General features: G+C 35.9%; 1 protein-coding gene across 6 annotated transcripts in view; it reads left to right on the top strand.

The window, feature by feature from the left end:
• Window positions 1–15,357, top strand: part of IFT81 (intraflagellar transport 81) — a 200,573-nt gene extending 185,216 nt beyond the window's left edge. For all 6 annotated transcript variants that reach the window (XM_082641357.1, XM_082641355.1, XM_082641359.1 and 3 more), the window contains 5 exons: window positions 6,231–6,317; window positions 7,052–7,123; window positions 7,208–7,293; window positions 11,445–11,490; window positions 14,607–15,357. In XM_082641357.1, the coding sequence (XP_082497483.1) occupies window positions 6,231–6,317; window positions 7,052–7,123; window positions 7,208–7,293; window positions 11,445–11,490; window positions 14,607–14,789 (474 nt within the window). In that variant the 3' untranslated portion in view covers window positions 14,790–15,357. The remainder of the gene's footprint in view (window positions 1–6,230; window positions 6,318–7,051; window positions 7,124–7,207; window positions 7,294–11,444; window positions 11,491–14,606) is intronic.
• Window positions 15,358–16,246: the final 889 nt, after the last annotated feature.

Raw genomic sequence — 16,246 nt, forward strand, 5'->3', positions numbered from 1 at the left:
ATTTTTAAAGTGTAGCTCCACAGTCTTTGAGAGTTAAGTGTGGCCATGGAGAGAGCTGAGGCCAACATAATTTTTTTAGTGACTTGATCCGGAAAAGAATGTATTTTCCAGTTGTTGAGTGCTGGGTTCTCCATGTGTTTGTCAGATCAAGCTTCTTAAATGTGTTGTTCAAAACTTCCTGGTGAATGGGGACTTGTGGTGTAATGAATATAGAGTTTCAGTTTTGCAAGGTGAAAAGAGTTCTGGAGATTGGTTGCACAATAATGTGAATGTTTTTAATACAGCTGAACTGTAGCCTTAAAAATGGTTAAAATGGTAAATTTTGTGTGTATTTTACCACAATTTAAAGATTCCTAGTTTTTAAAAAAAACACTTAAAATTATTCATTTTCTCATTATTTTATGACTCTTTATTCCTTGCAGTGCTTTTTGTCTAGGAGCCTTATTTTGTCTGCTATTAACGTAAGTGTGGCAGCTTTCTTACGATTAGTGTTGCTTGGTATGTCTTTTTATTTGTTCACTTTCAGCTTTCTATGTCCTTATTTTTGTCCTATGTAAGTCTCATAAATAGCATATAGTTGGATTTTGTGTGGATATAGTTTCTTACATCCAGTTTGAGAATCTTTTTTAAAGAAAATTTTTATTTGAGTATAGTTGCTTTACAGTGTGAGAATCTGTCTTTTAATTGGTGAGTTTAGTCCCATTTACATTTACTCTTATTGACACATTGGAATTTATTTCTATTTTGTACATCCTATGTACTGTGCTTTCTATGTTTCTTTTCCTCTTTCTGCCCTCTGTTGCACCAATCCTGTTTTCTTTATATTCTTTTTTCCCTTTATTTCCTTTTCTATCTTCGTCTATTCTGATATTGTTTACTCTTAAATTTTTAACATATTTTTCCTGCCTAAAGTTAATCAGCTGAACAATTATTAATCTCCTGAACAATACAGGAACCTCAGAATAATTTAACACCCTCTCCTGCCTTACACATGTGTTGTTATCCTGTGGTATTTTATTTCCATTTTATTTCTTCATTTCTAAAAGTGGTTGTCATGTTGGTCATTACTGTTATAATTACTACTTCATACAGTCATTTCCTGTTTAGATTTACCCACATATTTAGCAGTTCTCACCATTGCTTCATGTACTTTATTCCTTACTTCTGGATTCAGTTTCCTTCCTCCTGAAATGAAATTTCCTTGTTTTATTATTTTTTCTTTTAGTAGTTCTCTCAGTAAAGAATCATTGCCAAAAGTAAACCATCTTTGTTTTTCTTCTTAAATAGTGACTTGGTCAGAAAAAAAAATTATTTTCATTGCTTTCTGCTTTCTCTTGTTGTGTTGAGGGATCTGCTATCGGTTTAATTCTCATTTCTTTTTAGGTAATGTCTTCCCTATATTTAGTTTTAATTTTTTTTATAGTCACTAGTTTGTTTTATTATTTAGATTCCACAGAAAAGTAATATCATACAGTATTTGTCTTTCTCTTTCTGACTTATTTCACTCAGCATAGTACCCTCCAAGTTCATCCACGTTGTTGTAAATGGCAAAATTTCATTCTTTTTAATGGCTGAGTAGTATTCCATTGTGTATATATATATATATATATATATATATATATATATATACACACCTATATATATATGTGTATATATATATATATATATATATATATATATACACACACACACACACACACCACATCTTCTTTTTCCATTCATCTCTTTTTTTTTTTTTTTTTTTTTTTTTTTGCGGTACGCGGGCCTCTCACTGTTGTGGCCTCTCCCGTTGCGGGGCACAGGCTCCGGACGCACAGGCTCAGCGGCCATGGCTCACGGGCCCAGCTGCTCCACAGCATGTGGGATCTTCCCGGACCGGGGCACGAACCTGTGTCCCCTGCATTGGCAGGCGGTCTCTCAACCACTGCGCCACCAGGGAAGCCCTCCATTCATCTCTTGATCGACACTTAGGTTGCTTCCGTGTCTTGGCTATTGTAAATAATGCTGCTATGAACATTGGGATGCATATATCTTTTCAAATTAATGTTTTCATTTTCTTTGGATATATACTCAGGAGTGGAGTTCCTGGATTATATGGTAGTTCTATTTTTAGTTTTTTTGAGGAACCTCCATACTGTTTTCCACAGTGGCTGCACCAATTTACATTCTCATCAAAAATGTACAAAGGTTCCCTTTTCTCCACATCCTTACCAATATTTGTTATTTGTGGTCTTTTTTGATAATAGCCATTCTGACAGGTGTGAGGTGATATCTCACTGAGGGTTTGACTTGTATTTTGCTGATGATTAATGATATTGAGCATGTTTTCATGTTCCTGTTGGCCATCTGTATATTTTCTTTGGAAAAATGTCTTTTCAGGTCTTCTGCCCGTTTTTTAACTGTTTTTTTTTTGAGTTATATGAGCTGTTTATATATTTTGGATATTAACCTCTTATTAATGATATCATTTGTAAATGTTTTCTGCCATTCAGTAGGTTATCTTCCGTTTTGTCCATGGTTTCCTCTGCTATGCAAAAGTTTTTAAGTTTAATTAGGTCCCATTGGTTTATTTTTGCTTTTGTTTCCTTTGTTTTAGGAGACAGACCCAAAAAATATGGCTGTGATTTAGGTCAAAGAGTGTTCTGCCTATGTTTTCTTCTGGGAGTTTTATGGTTTTTTACATTTAGGTTTTTAATCCATTTTGAGTTTATTTTTATTAGTTTTTTTTTGTTTTAACATCTTTATTGGAGTAAAATTGCTTTACAACGGTGTGTTAGTTTCTGCCGTATAACAAATTAAATCAGCTATACATATATGTATATCCCCATTTCTCCTCCCTCCCACCCTCCCTATCCCACCCCTCTAGGTGGTCACAAAGCACCGAGCTGATCTCCCTGTGCTATGTGGCTGCTTCCCACTAGTTATCTATTTTACATTTGGTCGTGTATATATGTCCATGCTACTCTCTCACTTCGTCCCAGCTTACCCTTCCCCCTCCCCATGTCCTCAAGTCCATTCCCTACATCTGCGTCTTTATTCCTGTCCTGCCCCTAGGTTCTTCACAACCTTTTTGGGTTTTTTTTTCAGATTCCGTATATATGTGTTAGCATACGGTATTTGTTTTTCTCTTTCTGACTTACTTCACTCTGTATGACAGACATCTAGGTCCATTACAAATAACTCAATTTCATTTCTTTTTATGGCTGAGTAATATTCCATTATATATATGTGTCACATCTTCTTTATCCATTCATCTGTCGATGGACAGTTAAGTTGCTTCCACGTCCTGGCTATTGTAAATAGTGCTGCAGTGAACATTGTGGTACATGACTGTTTTTGAATTATTGTTTTCTCAGGGTATATGCCCAGTAGTGGGATTGCTGGGTCATATGGTAGTTCTATTTTTAGTTTTTTAAGGAACCTCCATACTGTTCTCCATAGTGGCTGTATCAATTTACATACCCGCCAACAGTGCAAGAGGGTTCCCTTTTCCATTTTGAGTTTATTTTTGTACATGGTGTGAGGAAATGTTCCAATTTCATTCCTTTACACTTAGCTGTCCAGTTTTCCCATCACCACTTATTGCAGAGACTGTCTTTTCTCAATTGTATATTCTTGTCTCCTTTGTCATAGATTAGTTGGCCATAAGTGTGTGGGTTTATTTCTGGGCTCTCTGTTCTGTTCCATTGATCTATGTGTCTGTTTTTGTTGCCAGTACCATACTGCTTTGATTACCATAGTTTTGTAGTATATTCTGAAGTCAGGGAGTATGATACCTCCAGCTCTATTCTACTTTCTGAAGATTGTTTTGGCTATTCAGGGTCTTTTGTGTTTCCATACAAGTTTTTAAATTATTTGTTCTAGTTGTGTGAAAAGTAACATTGGTATTTTGATAGGGATTGCCTTAAATCTGTAGATGGTTTTAATATTTTTATCTGTGTCTTTGGTGTTGTCCAGTTTCACTGCCATGATCTAAGTATAGATTTAGTTTTATCTGCTCTGCTGGAATCTGTGCTTTTTTGTCTCCCATTAATTCTGGAAAAATTCTACATGATATCTTCAAATATTCTCTCCCCTGGTCTTTCTAGTCTGTTCTTCAGCAACTCCTGTTAGATATATGTTAGATGTATTTATTCTGTTCCCTGTTGTTTAACCTCATTTTCATATTTTCATCTCTTTGTCTCTCTCTGTGATGAATTTTGGGTAATTTCTTCAGCTCTGTTTTCTAGTTCATTCTTTTTCTCCTGAGCCAATCTTATGTTTATGTCACCTACTTAGTTTTTAATTTCAGTGACTTTTTTTTTCATTTTTGTCTATTTTTACTCACTGTGCCTTTTTTAGTCTTTTATTTTCAGTTCCTCCTTTATAACTTTAATTATTTTAATCATATTTATTTAATAGACTTTCTTCTCGTATTCGAAGTTCCTGGAGGTATAGTCCTGCTGTGTGTTTTATATCTTCTGATTCTCACTCATAATGGATTGATTGTTCCTTATATATTTATACTTTTGGATTGTGAGTTTATCTTTAGTAGGGTTTTGTCTCTTGAGTCCTGGCAGCTAAGATGGAGGGTGTGTCCCTCCAGAGTGGTTTCGCTGTTGTTCTGCCAGGTGTTTTAGGAATATCACAAGCTTGGAGCTAATTTTGAGTTAATGTCTCAGCTTGGGAGTTCTTAGACCACGTAGGTAGGGTAAATCCAAATCCCAAACCTGCCTGAGGACAGACTCCTTTTTTCCATCCTCCTCTGAAGTAGCATAGCTGCATTTACTGATCAGTTTGGCCATCAAACTCACAAACAAAAAAAGGCTTTCATATACTATAGTATCTTCATCTCATTGACAGACCCAGCAGGTACCCAAGTACACAGCCTCTGTTGCCCCTTCTCCCACTTGGGATGTACGTGACTGTCAACCATGAGAGCCTTAGATGTCTGTAGGTCACTTTGATTCACAAAAGGCATGGCTCCTTTTTCCCACCCATCTTTTATACTGTGCTAGTCACCCCAAACCAGATGCAGTCCCACACAGCAGAAGCACCACACAATATTACCCATTTATGTTAACTCTCCAGTTCCCAAGGAAACTGTGCTGTGTGAAACCAAGGTCATTCCCAGGGTGGCCTGAATCAGTCCAGGCCTGGTGTTAACCCTTTATTCTCAGGTTTCCAGGCCTTTTGCCCTGCCTGGACATTATAACCATTCTGTTATCGAGACTGACTCCCAGCTCCTTCACCAAGTGTAGCTGTAGGCTGTCATCCTTTGTTTCTAGTCCTGGTAATTCCTTTCACTTCCTTGAGAGCTCAGTTAGCTCTGGATCTGAAAGGATGTTTGCCCTGCCTTATCAAGCATTTGTTGATACTTTTAGCATTTCCAGGTGTCAGTAGAAGAAGATTTTCAGATTATCAGTTTCAAACTATTATGTTAGAATAAAGTGTGAAACTACTCAAACAGCCTGAATTCAAATTCTAACACGTCTTTCCAGCAACACAATCTTTTGGAAGATACTTGTCCTTGCACGATGTGGAGATATTAATACCTACCTCAAGAGGTTGTTTTGAGACTTAGTTATTGTTAAAGGTAAAGCTCAAACACCCTTAACATGGTTTACAAAGTTCTGATCAGGCCTCTGCCAAAGTCTTCAGCCTCTTCTCACACTTCCCAGACATGCTCCAGTATAATAAACTACTTATATGTCCTAAATTGTCCTTCTTCTCTCTAGTTCCAAGTCCAAGACTTCATACATAGTGTTCCTTTATTTATGAACATTCTCCTCCTCTTGTCCCTTCTAACTATTCTTACTAATCCTTCGTACCTCAGCGTAGGTATCAATTTCTCCAGGAGGCTGTCTGCACTGATCCCCAAGCCTGGGTTAGGTCCAGTGAGCGTCCCATGTGCTCCTTTAACACCTTGCATTCATCCATCATAGCACTCAGCCTGTTTACTTGTCTGAGCATTACTTGAGGGGAAGGATTGTTGGCTGTTTTGCTCACTGTTTTATCTCCAGCTTCTAACAGAGAGCCTGGCACACAGCTCAATACATGGCAGCTATTGTTTTTATCAGCACCTTCATCTGTCATAATTCTCAAATGTCTGATTGTTGTATAAATAACTCCTAAGTATGCCAAGAAGCTTAGAGTTAAGTTACAAGACTGACAAGGGCATGTATTGTTTCAGAGCCACATTTTAGGCCTTTGTTTTTTACTTATTCAATTAATTACCCTTTTCATACTAGGAATTAACCCAGGAGTGTGATGAAAAGAAATCCCAGTATGATAGCTGTGCAGCAGGCCTTGAAAGCAATCGGTCCAAATTAGAACAGGTAAGAAGACAGTTTTTATTTTAACAACTTAGCAGAAACTGCCTGTATATGCATATTTTCACTACCAATGTCAAAAGATTCCCAAATCTTTACCCTCATCCCCTGAGTCTGTCTCCTAAGCTGCAGAGATTTTTATTTCTTCAAACTTGATGTGTACATACTAAATTCTCCATCTGCACCCCTACTGCCAGAGCCCAGGCCCCCTAGACTCGCACTGTAACCTCCTACCTACTCTCCCCTTCCACGCTTGCCTTCCTAAGGTTTATTCTCCATAGAGCAGCTAAAGATAGGTCTCACCCTAAATGTCACATCCTCCTAGAGGTCTTCTCTGATCACCTAACATTGCCCACTCAGTCACCCTATCACATTCTACTGCAGAATTTTCTTCATAGCACTTTTTCCCATCTGAAACTACCTTCATTACATGTTTCCTTGTTTATGTCTGTTTCCTCTACTTGAATGAGAGCAGGGACCTGTCTTGTTCACTCCTCTGTCCCCAGCACCTAGCACAGAGCTGAGCACACAGTAGGTACTTAATAAATAACTAAACTTATAGGTTGTAGAGTGATATGAGTGGTCTCTAGAAAAGATTACAACCTAGTCTATTATAATAAAGTTTTGGTTGCAGAAGAGGAAATACTCTGATGGTATTTCTTTTGTTGTAAATTTAGTCATCCTTTCTGTATCTGATTATTCTTTTGATAATGTTGCCCATTTAAAATTATATGCATTAGGAAGTCAGAGGACTCCGTGAAGAATGTCTTCAAGACGAAAGTAGATACCATTATACAAATTGTATGATTAAGGTAAGACAAAGAAAGTGGATCAAAAACTTTTCTGAGATTTTTCTGTATCGAGGACTTAACCTAAAGCTTAGTCTTTCCACTTAGAACCTAGAAGTACAACTTTGTCGTGCTACTGATGAAATGAAGGCATATGTCTCTTCTGATCAACAAGAAAAAAGAAAGGCAATTAGGCAAGTAATTTTGTTGTTTTTATATTGAGTTACTTAATGTTTTAATCTATAGAAGTTTTATAAATAAGGTGGAATTATACAAAGTCACAGTACTTAAATAAGCATATAGTAAGATATTATTTAGTATTAAATCTTGTTAAACATCTTCTGGATAGTCCAGCCCTGCTGACTAAGTAAGAATACATATAATTTTTCTTGCTTGCTTGCTTACTTTTTTATTGTGGCAAAAGATAAATAACATAAAATTTGCCATTTTTAAGTGTATAATTAAAAGTTTTGCATTGATTACATTAAAAATACTATGCAACCATAACCACTATATATTACCAAAACTTTTTCATCACCTTTTTCATCACAACCATTAAGCATTTAATCCCCATTACCCCCTCTTCAGGAATACGTATAATTTCATAATTGCTTTTTTAAAAACACTAAGGTTGGTCTATTTTTTCAAGTCCTACACGGCGTGGACTCTGGTTGTTGGCCTGCTCATTGTGCAGTGTGAGTGACTGCATTTCAGCTAGAAAGTGTGTGATTGCAGTGTGTCAACCTTTAAAACAAAGAAGGGTGTATAAATACTACTAGTCCTTATATGGTGATTTTTTCTTTTTGTAATCCTAGCTTGCAGTATATTGTAATAAATCAAATGCTGTCTTAAAAAATACGTTTATAGTTGAATTGCTAGCTTTGATAAAATGCAGTAATGAACAAGATAAGCTTTCTTTGCCCCTTATCATAATTCAAATGTTTTGCTTTTACCATTCGGTAAGAACTCAAATGAAGTGTAGGATTCACATTTATTCTAGACTGCAGTTGAGATTTTTAGTGGCATATACATTAATATTACAAAAAGGAATCTAAGAAATAGAATGTTTTGCAAAGTCTAAATTTTTTTATATAATGCAGGACAGACCAAAAATATCCTATATATAGGATATTATTTTGTAATAGTCTAACATACTAAACATACAGGGACTTCCCTGGTGGTCCAGTGGTTAAGAATCCCCCTGCAATGCAGGGGGACACAGGTTTGATCCCTGGTCAGGGAACTAAGATCCCACATGCTGCGGAGCAACTAAGCCCACATGCTGCAACTACTGAGCCTGCGCACTCCGGAGCCCACGTGCCACAACTAGAGAGCCCGCGTGCTGCATGTACTGAAGTCTGTGAGCTCTGGAGCCCGCGCGCCACAACTAGAGAGTCCGCACACCTCAACGAAAGATCCCAAATGCCACAACTAAGACCCAACACAGCTAAATAAATAAATAAATATTTTTAAAAAATAGTAAGTCTACATTAAAAAAAACATACTGAATGTACTTATTCAAATTCTTTCACTGAATGTAAACTTTGCACATTAAATCTATATAGTCAATGCTAATATTTCACAAATGTGAGAAGTTAATTTTGTTCTTGAAAAGTAAAAGTTTTAGAAATTGTTTCTTTTCTTCCAGAGTGATCAATATAAATAGTAAAAAAGGAAATATAGCTCCTGAACTATTGGTTTTCTTATCAGTTTTCTCGCTAGATATTCCTCTTCATCATTTTAAAAATCATTGTAAACCTTTACCATTCCTCAGTTTTCCAAAAGAAAAATACTGCACCCTGACTAGAGTAGTACATAAGAATGTTAAGAATAAAATGGAGTTAATTATACTCTAAACTCACTGATACATGTTTAAAATATTATTACTATTGTAGACACAGTATTTTTAATGTTATTTCATTTTCTACTTTTATGGTACTTCCTGGTAAGGCCAAAGGTATAAGAAATTAGTTTGGTTTTGAAAGACCATCTGCAAATTTTAATATTATTTAAAGAGGCAGCATATTATATATCAAAGTACTAGAGAGAGACCATAAAATTGTTTCTAACCTGATTTTTCCAGTTCCTAGTTTTGTGACCTTGGACAAATCATTCCTCATCTATAAAATAAGGAGAATAATATACACCACAGAGGCTCAAGTTAAATATAATGTAAGCAGCAGTATTTTAGAAATGATATAGTATGAATTCCTAGAAGGCAAGGACCCTGTCTGTCCTGTTTTCTTTTTGAAATCCCAGGGCATGCTTGGTACATAACAGGTGCTCTGTCATTATTTCTTGAATAAGTTCATTGAATAAATTAAAATTACATATTAGTGTTATGGGGAAAGAGCATGTGCCTGTTGATTTCTTGATAAAATATAAATGGAAATTCTAAAACAGTTTGGACATTCCTCAGGCCTAGGGTAATAAATGAGTTATTTAAAGCTCTCTTAATTATAACCATACATTCTTCTTGAGGGATATGTCATTTAATTCCTCCCAGCTTTTTTTCATTGGAGAGCTAGAAAGGTAAACAATTTTGACTTAGTGTCTCATAAATTTTAAGGGCAAAATGAAGGTTCATCAAGATTGTGTCTATTGGGCTTCCCTGGTGGCGCAATGGTTGGGAGTCCACCTGCCGATGTGGGGGACACGGGTTCATGCCCCGGTCTGGGAGGATCCCACATGCCGCGGAGCGGCTAGGCCCGTGAGCCATGGCCACTGAGTCTGCGTGTCCGGAGCCTGTGCTCCACAACGGGAGAGGCCACAACAGTGAGAGGCCCGCGTACCGCAAAAAAAAAAAAAAAAAAAAAAAAAAGATTGTGTCTGTTCCCTTCCACTCTTATTCCTGTGCACAAATTCTACCTTCACTTCAGCTCTGTAAGGACTTCAGGTACTTTTGATTGCCATTCTCTCTGTTCTAATCATGTTTACCTCCCTTTTTACATAAATGCAAACCTTTCTTCACTTAAGCTGCTAGAGTTTGTGGTTTGTGATTTCTTAGATTCCCAATTTTGTGTTGTTTAATTTCTTCTTAAGTACTACTGTGTAGCTTTACACAGAAATATAGTCTTTTTCCATACAAATTTGAGGTCTGAAGTCTCTTATCTTCTTGTCATTGGTTCCTTTGTCCTTGGATCCCGTGTCCTCATCCTTCAGTCTTTGTCCTTAACACTTTAAATCTCACTTTTTGTCTTATATAATATTAAAATATAATTATACCTTTGTTTAAAAATATAATATGATGTTATTTGTGTTTCTATTTTTACATTAAAAATTTGTAACTTTTTTAGCTTACAAAAAAAATACTTATAAAAACAAAAAGTAACCATTATCAAGTATAGCACACAAAAATTGAATGTTGTCCACGCTGCCATACCTCATAAATGTCTACTGTTAATATTTTGTTGTATATTATCCCATATTCTTTTCCCATGCTTTTGCTAATATGTCTGTATATGTGTGTATACATAAATAAACTACATATACAGTTTTTTTCTTAATAATTTATCTAGAATTTTTTCCACTTTAGTATTTATAGATCTACCTCATTCTTTTTTTACAACTCTGTATTATTCCTTTGAACGGATGTACCATAATTTATTTAAACATTTCCCCATCTATCAACATTTAGTTGGTTGCAGATTTTCACTACTATAAGCAATGGTGAAGTAATAGTCTTTGCTTTCATCTTTATTAACTTATGAGAGTTTTTCTGTAGGATGACTTCCTAGAAGTTGGATTGCTGGGTTAGATGCCATTTAATGTTTTTTAAAAATGTGTATCCTTTCTCTCTTCTGCAAACCTCTTTTAAAAAAAGTGTAATTTGGGCCTCCCTGGTGGCGCAGTGGTTGAGAGTCCGCCTGCCGATGCAGGGGATACGGGTTCGTGCCCCGGTCTGGGAGGATCCCATATGCCGCGGAGCGGCTGGGCCCGTGAGCCATGGCCGTTGGGCCTGCGCATCCGGAGCCTGTGCTCCGCAACGGAGGAGGCCACAACAGTGAGAGGCCCGCATACCGCAAAAAGAAAAAAAAAAAAAAAAAAAAAAAAAGTGTAATTTAAGCAAATGGATTGCCATTGATTTAAGTGTAGATTAACTGGAAATAGTACTTAACTTCTTACATGATATTTTGCCTTGGTTTTTTCCTTATATTACTGTTTATTAGATGAACTGACTAAAGATTGGAAAAGGTAGTGTTTGATAATGGGTTTCATTCTGACTCTAGTACTCTATAAACTGTATTGTCTAATATATTTAGATAGATATGTTAATTTATAATTTAGTTGTATGATCAAATCGATTGAAGTAAATGTAAACTAAATCATTATGTTTACTCCCCAGGGAACAGTATACCAAAAGTATTGCTGAACAGGAAAACCTTGGAAAGGTAAGAATGCATTTTTTTTTTTGGCTGCGTTGGGTCTTCGTTGCTGCACGCAGGCTTTCTCTAGTTGTAGCGAGCAGGGGCATGGGCTTCTCATTGCTGTGGCTTCTCTTGTTGCAGAGCATGGGCTCTAGGCACACAGGTTTCAGTAGTTGCAGCACGTGGGCTCAGTAGTTGTGGCACATGGGCTCAGTAGTTGTGGCGCACGGGCTTAGTTGCTCCGTGGCATGTGGGAGCTTCCCGGACCAGGGATCGAACTTGTGTCCCCTGCATTGGCAGGGGGGTTCTTAACCACTGCACCACCAGGGAAGTCCCAAGAATGTATTTTTTTTTTAATGTGTCTGTTCAGGCTTTCAGTACATGGTTATGCCATTGTCATTTTTTTTAAGGTTATAGAGGAAATTGGAACTTTCTTATTCCCTTTCAAAGATGAAGACTCTTCCTTAGGAATTTAGTTTTATAAAAGTGAAGGCACGGGCTTCCCTGGTGGCGCAGTGGTTGAGAGTCTGCCTGCCAATGCAGGGGACACGGGTTCGTGCCCCGGTCCGGGAAGATCCCACATGCCGTGGAGCGGCTAGGCCCGTGAGCCATGGCTGCTGAGCCTGTGTGTCCGGAGCCTGTGCTCTGCAATGGGAGAGGCCACAACAGTGAGAGTCCCATGTACCACACAAAAAAAAAAAAAGTGTTCATCTGTTCTTTTTGTATGAATTGTGAATAAATGTCCATCATATTAATCTAAGTAAAAAATAAAAAGAAACATTAAAGCTGATTCTTCCATTTCATCAGAGAAATTGAGTTCTGTACACCTTATTCCATTTATGAAATGACATGCCATACTCAAAAGGAAAAAATAATTTTCATATTCAAACATATGTATTTAAATCAAGTTATACATTCATTTGTACAGTATTTTAACCAGAGATTTTGAGGGCTTTAGGATTTAGTATGATTGTCAGTAATTAACTTTCATCCAGGTATTTCATAAGTTAAGTAATATACATTTTTTATATGAAAATATTCCTCTATTTCATTTGTTTTGAAAAGTATCTGGATGGATGCTTTGTGTAGAGAAGTATTTGTCAAACCTTGAATCCTTTCAAAGACCCATACTTAATTGCTAAATATGATTAAAGATTATTCTTTCCCCTTCCAGTGTCGTGTTTTACTGCAGGATTTTGGGGGAAAGCAGTAGCAGCAGTCTGACATCAAGCATGTTCCAGCAAAATGAGCCACTGATTATTAGTTCATGCCCAGATTGTCAGGCTGTATCATTTAAGAAGCAAAGCTTCTTGATCCTCTCATTCCTAGAGTGAATCTAAATTTTCAAGGCAAACACAGAACATACCCAGGCTTTGAAACTGACAATAGCGTATGCCTTCCAAACCAGCAAAGACTGGACATCCACAGACCTCCTCATGACAACTGAGCTTCTGAAATTAGACCAGGCTATAGTGCTACAATTCACATTATCATATACTAGAATTTGCCTTACCAAGATGGAATATTGTACTGAAAGTTGTAACTTTCCTCCTCCTGTACCACCTCTTCCTTTTAAGAACAATGAAATGTGTGACAAGTATTTTTTGTACATTGCAACTATCCACAAAATAAATCTGTAATAAGTGACAGTAACATAATATTTCTGATACAGACAGTCCCCACATCCTATCTTTGGCTCTTTAAATAACTTTTATAGGTTGTTAGGATTTTGACAAGGAAATTATTCCAATAATGTAAGAAAAGTTACAGTTAAGTAGTACCTTAATCTTAAAGTACTCTTAGTACTCTTAAAACTCTTGATCTGACTTACTACTTTTGTTTTAGTTTATGAGGATAAAAATATTTGTTGTAAGATACTTTATTTGTAACATAGACTTAAATAGATGTATTTACATGCCAGGCATTGTGTCAAAAATTTGCTGGTTATGTTTAAATTATATTTTCTTAATTCTGTTTTGTTTCCTGTTGCTATGTGCTGTTAACTTTGCTTTTCATTAACCATAGGTGGAGAGGGCAGTCTTTAGTAAGCGTTTTGAACCTGGCTTCAGTTTAGTTTAGCCTCTTACTTGGGCAAGTACCAATGACCAGCCTTTTCACTTGTGTGCTTAGGTCACCTGTTAGATCAACCGTGTATACTAAAAGAGGAAAAGATGGAGATGTTCCTGTGTAATCTGTTTCTGTGTCTTTGCTTGTTTTTCTGCCCTTCTTTGTGATTTCTCACACTCTGTGTCAGTGTATGTATTTCTGTCGCACTGTTTCCTTATGTGTGTACTATCATCTCTGTTTTTCTCTTCTTTCCTTCCTTCTTTTCTTTCCTCTCATTGTCTCTGACTTTGTGCCTCCCTCACTCTCCTCAATTTGCCATAATACAGAACCAAAGGATAGTTTTGCAATGTATTGAAAATTTTTCTTATTCGTATTTATAATTTTAGAGACAGTAAGTAGAACAATTTTGGCAGGTGGAACTATATAGGCTGGTAGTAAACAATTCTGATAAGGATTTGGGCCTTTTTAGAATATCACTAGACCTTCTCCCTGAGGAATATTTACATACAATTTGATTTATTTGGGTATAGAGCATACCCTTAGAGCATACTGATTCAGGAAAGAATACAGTATTTAATAATAATAACATGTATAACACATGGTAGTTTATAATTTTTTCCATATCTATTGTCATATGGAAAAAATAATCTTATAAAGCAGATACTTTTATAGTTACCCCTATTATTAGCCTTAATTAACAATTGAGAAAACTGCAGTCCAGAGAAATTGTCTTCCTTGCAGCTAGTGACAGAGCCAGAGTTGGAACTCAAGTCTTCTGACTTCCAAAATCTGCATATTTTTATATACTATGTTACTGCTCCACTTTCCAGATTCCCTTTATTTTTTCCCCCTTCCTTTCTTTTACATTTTTCTGTTCTTTTTAATTTCAGGTTGTCCTAGGTCTATCATAAATTTAGTTAACTTTTATCATCTTCGTTTTCATCTATCATAGGAGAACCTGGCTTAGCTATTATTCATCAGATGTACAAAGCATACCATATTCTTCTGATTAGAACAATAGAAGTAAATCCCTATATGAGATTTAATTATTCTTGATTTTTTTTTAACAATAGAAACTCCGGGAAAAACAAAAAGCTGTACGAGAAAGTCATGGTCCAAATATGAAACAAGTGAAAATGTGGCGTGATTTTGAACAGTTGATGGAATGTAAGAAACAGTGCTTTCTGAAACAACAAAGCCAAACTTCCATTGGTCAGGTAATTCAGGAGGGAGGAGAGGACCGGCTGATACTCTGAGTTCATGTGTCATTGTTTGGGGTTTTAGCTGATACTGCTAGCTATAAGCATAATCCCATGGTGTATTCCCTTTCTTGAAAATGATTTGTATAACATTTTGCTTTCAGATTGGCCATTCCCTATTAAGTTTTCTTGGAAAATAATGTTAAGGTAGATTTAGGTTTTAAAGTTTTTTAATACGACAAAGAGGCTTTTATTTTTTTGCTTAGTTTAGACATAGTGGTATCTTCTGTGTTTTATGAGACAGGAGACTGAGTTTACTATCTGTAAATGTAAACATATGTCCATTAAGAAACATGTAGGGTTTTTTTTAACATAATAACCCAGTGGCTTAATGTTTTTCTTAATCTTTTTTTAACTTTAGAGGAATCTTTTAGGAATTAATATCTCTTGTTTTGAAGAAACATTTATCTGAAGTTCAGCAATTCCTACAGTTTCACTTCAGTTTCTTTTTCTTCTGTAAAATTCAAGAAGGTTTATTATTTTGAATAACATATTTGTTCTATTTGTATTGTTTAAAGGCAAATAAAACTTGGTGCACATATCATGGCTATTTATTTAAAACTTATATAGTGTAAATTTTTATTCTTTTTTAAGTAAGTATTCATGTTATAGTACTGTGTTAAATTTAAGGATTATTACTTATTTTCACCAAAAGTCTAATATAGTATTGAGGTTTGGGGGACTATTATTTTAAATATAAAAAATTGTCGAAGTGCCTCAAGTCTCTGCTTCATCTGGACAAGGTATTTGAAGATTTTTTTGGTTTTCCCTTAAAGAAAGATACTAAATTCATATGCCACCCTTTACTTCATTTCAGTTTCAATTTACTTTTCAAAATTTCTTTTAGATTTGAAAACCCAAATTTCAAATTGTTGGCATGTCCATCTTGGGTTCTTTCTTTTTAGCTATCCTGGAGGAAACAAAACAAAAACATTTTAATGAAGAAAGTTGTTTCTACCCTGTGCAAAGTATACAAACTGGATTAATGGCTTTGGGTGTCTTTGTTCCCACATGTGTTCTACTCTTGATTTTTGTTAGAAAGTGTCTTTCTTGGTAATCAGAGAATCTTATTAGCATGGAAATTATTCATAATTCTATGATCTATTACTGGAAGAGATGGGATCCATTAGAGTATGGAAGAACTTACCAGGAAAGTATAGAAACAAAGTTCTTTTAACATATCTTAAGAAAAAAAGAAGCATTTCAATGTTATTAAGTGGTTTGAATCTGGTCCTCAGCTTACTATTTAGCTACTTATTTGGTCAAATATCCGTTACCAGCATTCTCATTTGTGCCCGTAGATCAACTGTTAGATCAACGATGTACTAAAAGAGGAAAGGCTATGTTCACTGTGTGGAAGCAAACCCTTATTAACTCAATAATCAGTTTTTGAACACTGAGGTAAATGTATTTGTTCAGTGTTGGCTACTGCCTTGTTAATTTTTAAGCCAGTA

This window comes from Mesoplodon mirus (assembly GCF_964341445.2).
Source record: "Mesoplodon mirus genome assembly, chromosome: 13".
NCBI classification, from domain to species: Eukaryota; Metazoa; Chordata; class Mammalia; order Artiodactyla; family Ziphiidae; genus Mesoplodon; species Mesoplodon mirus.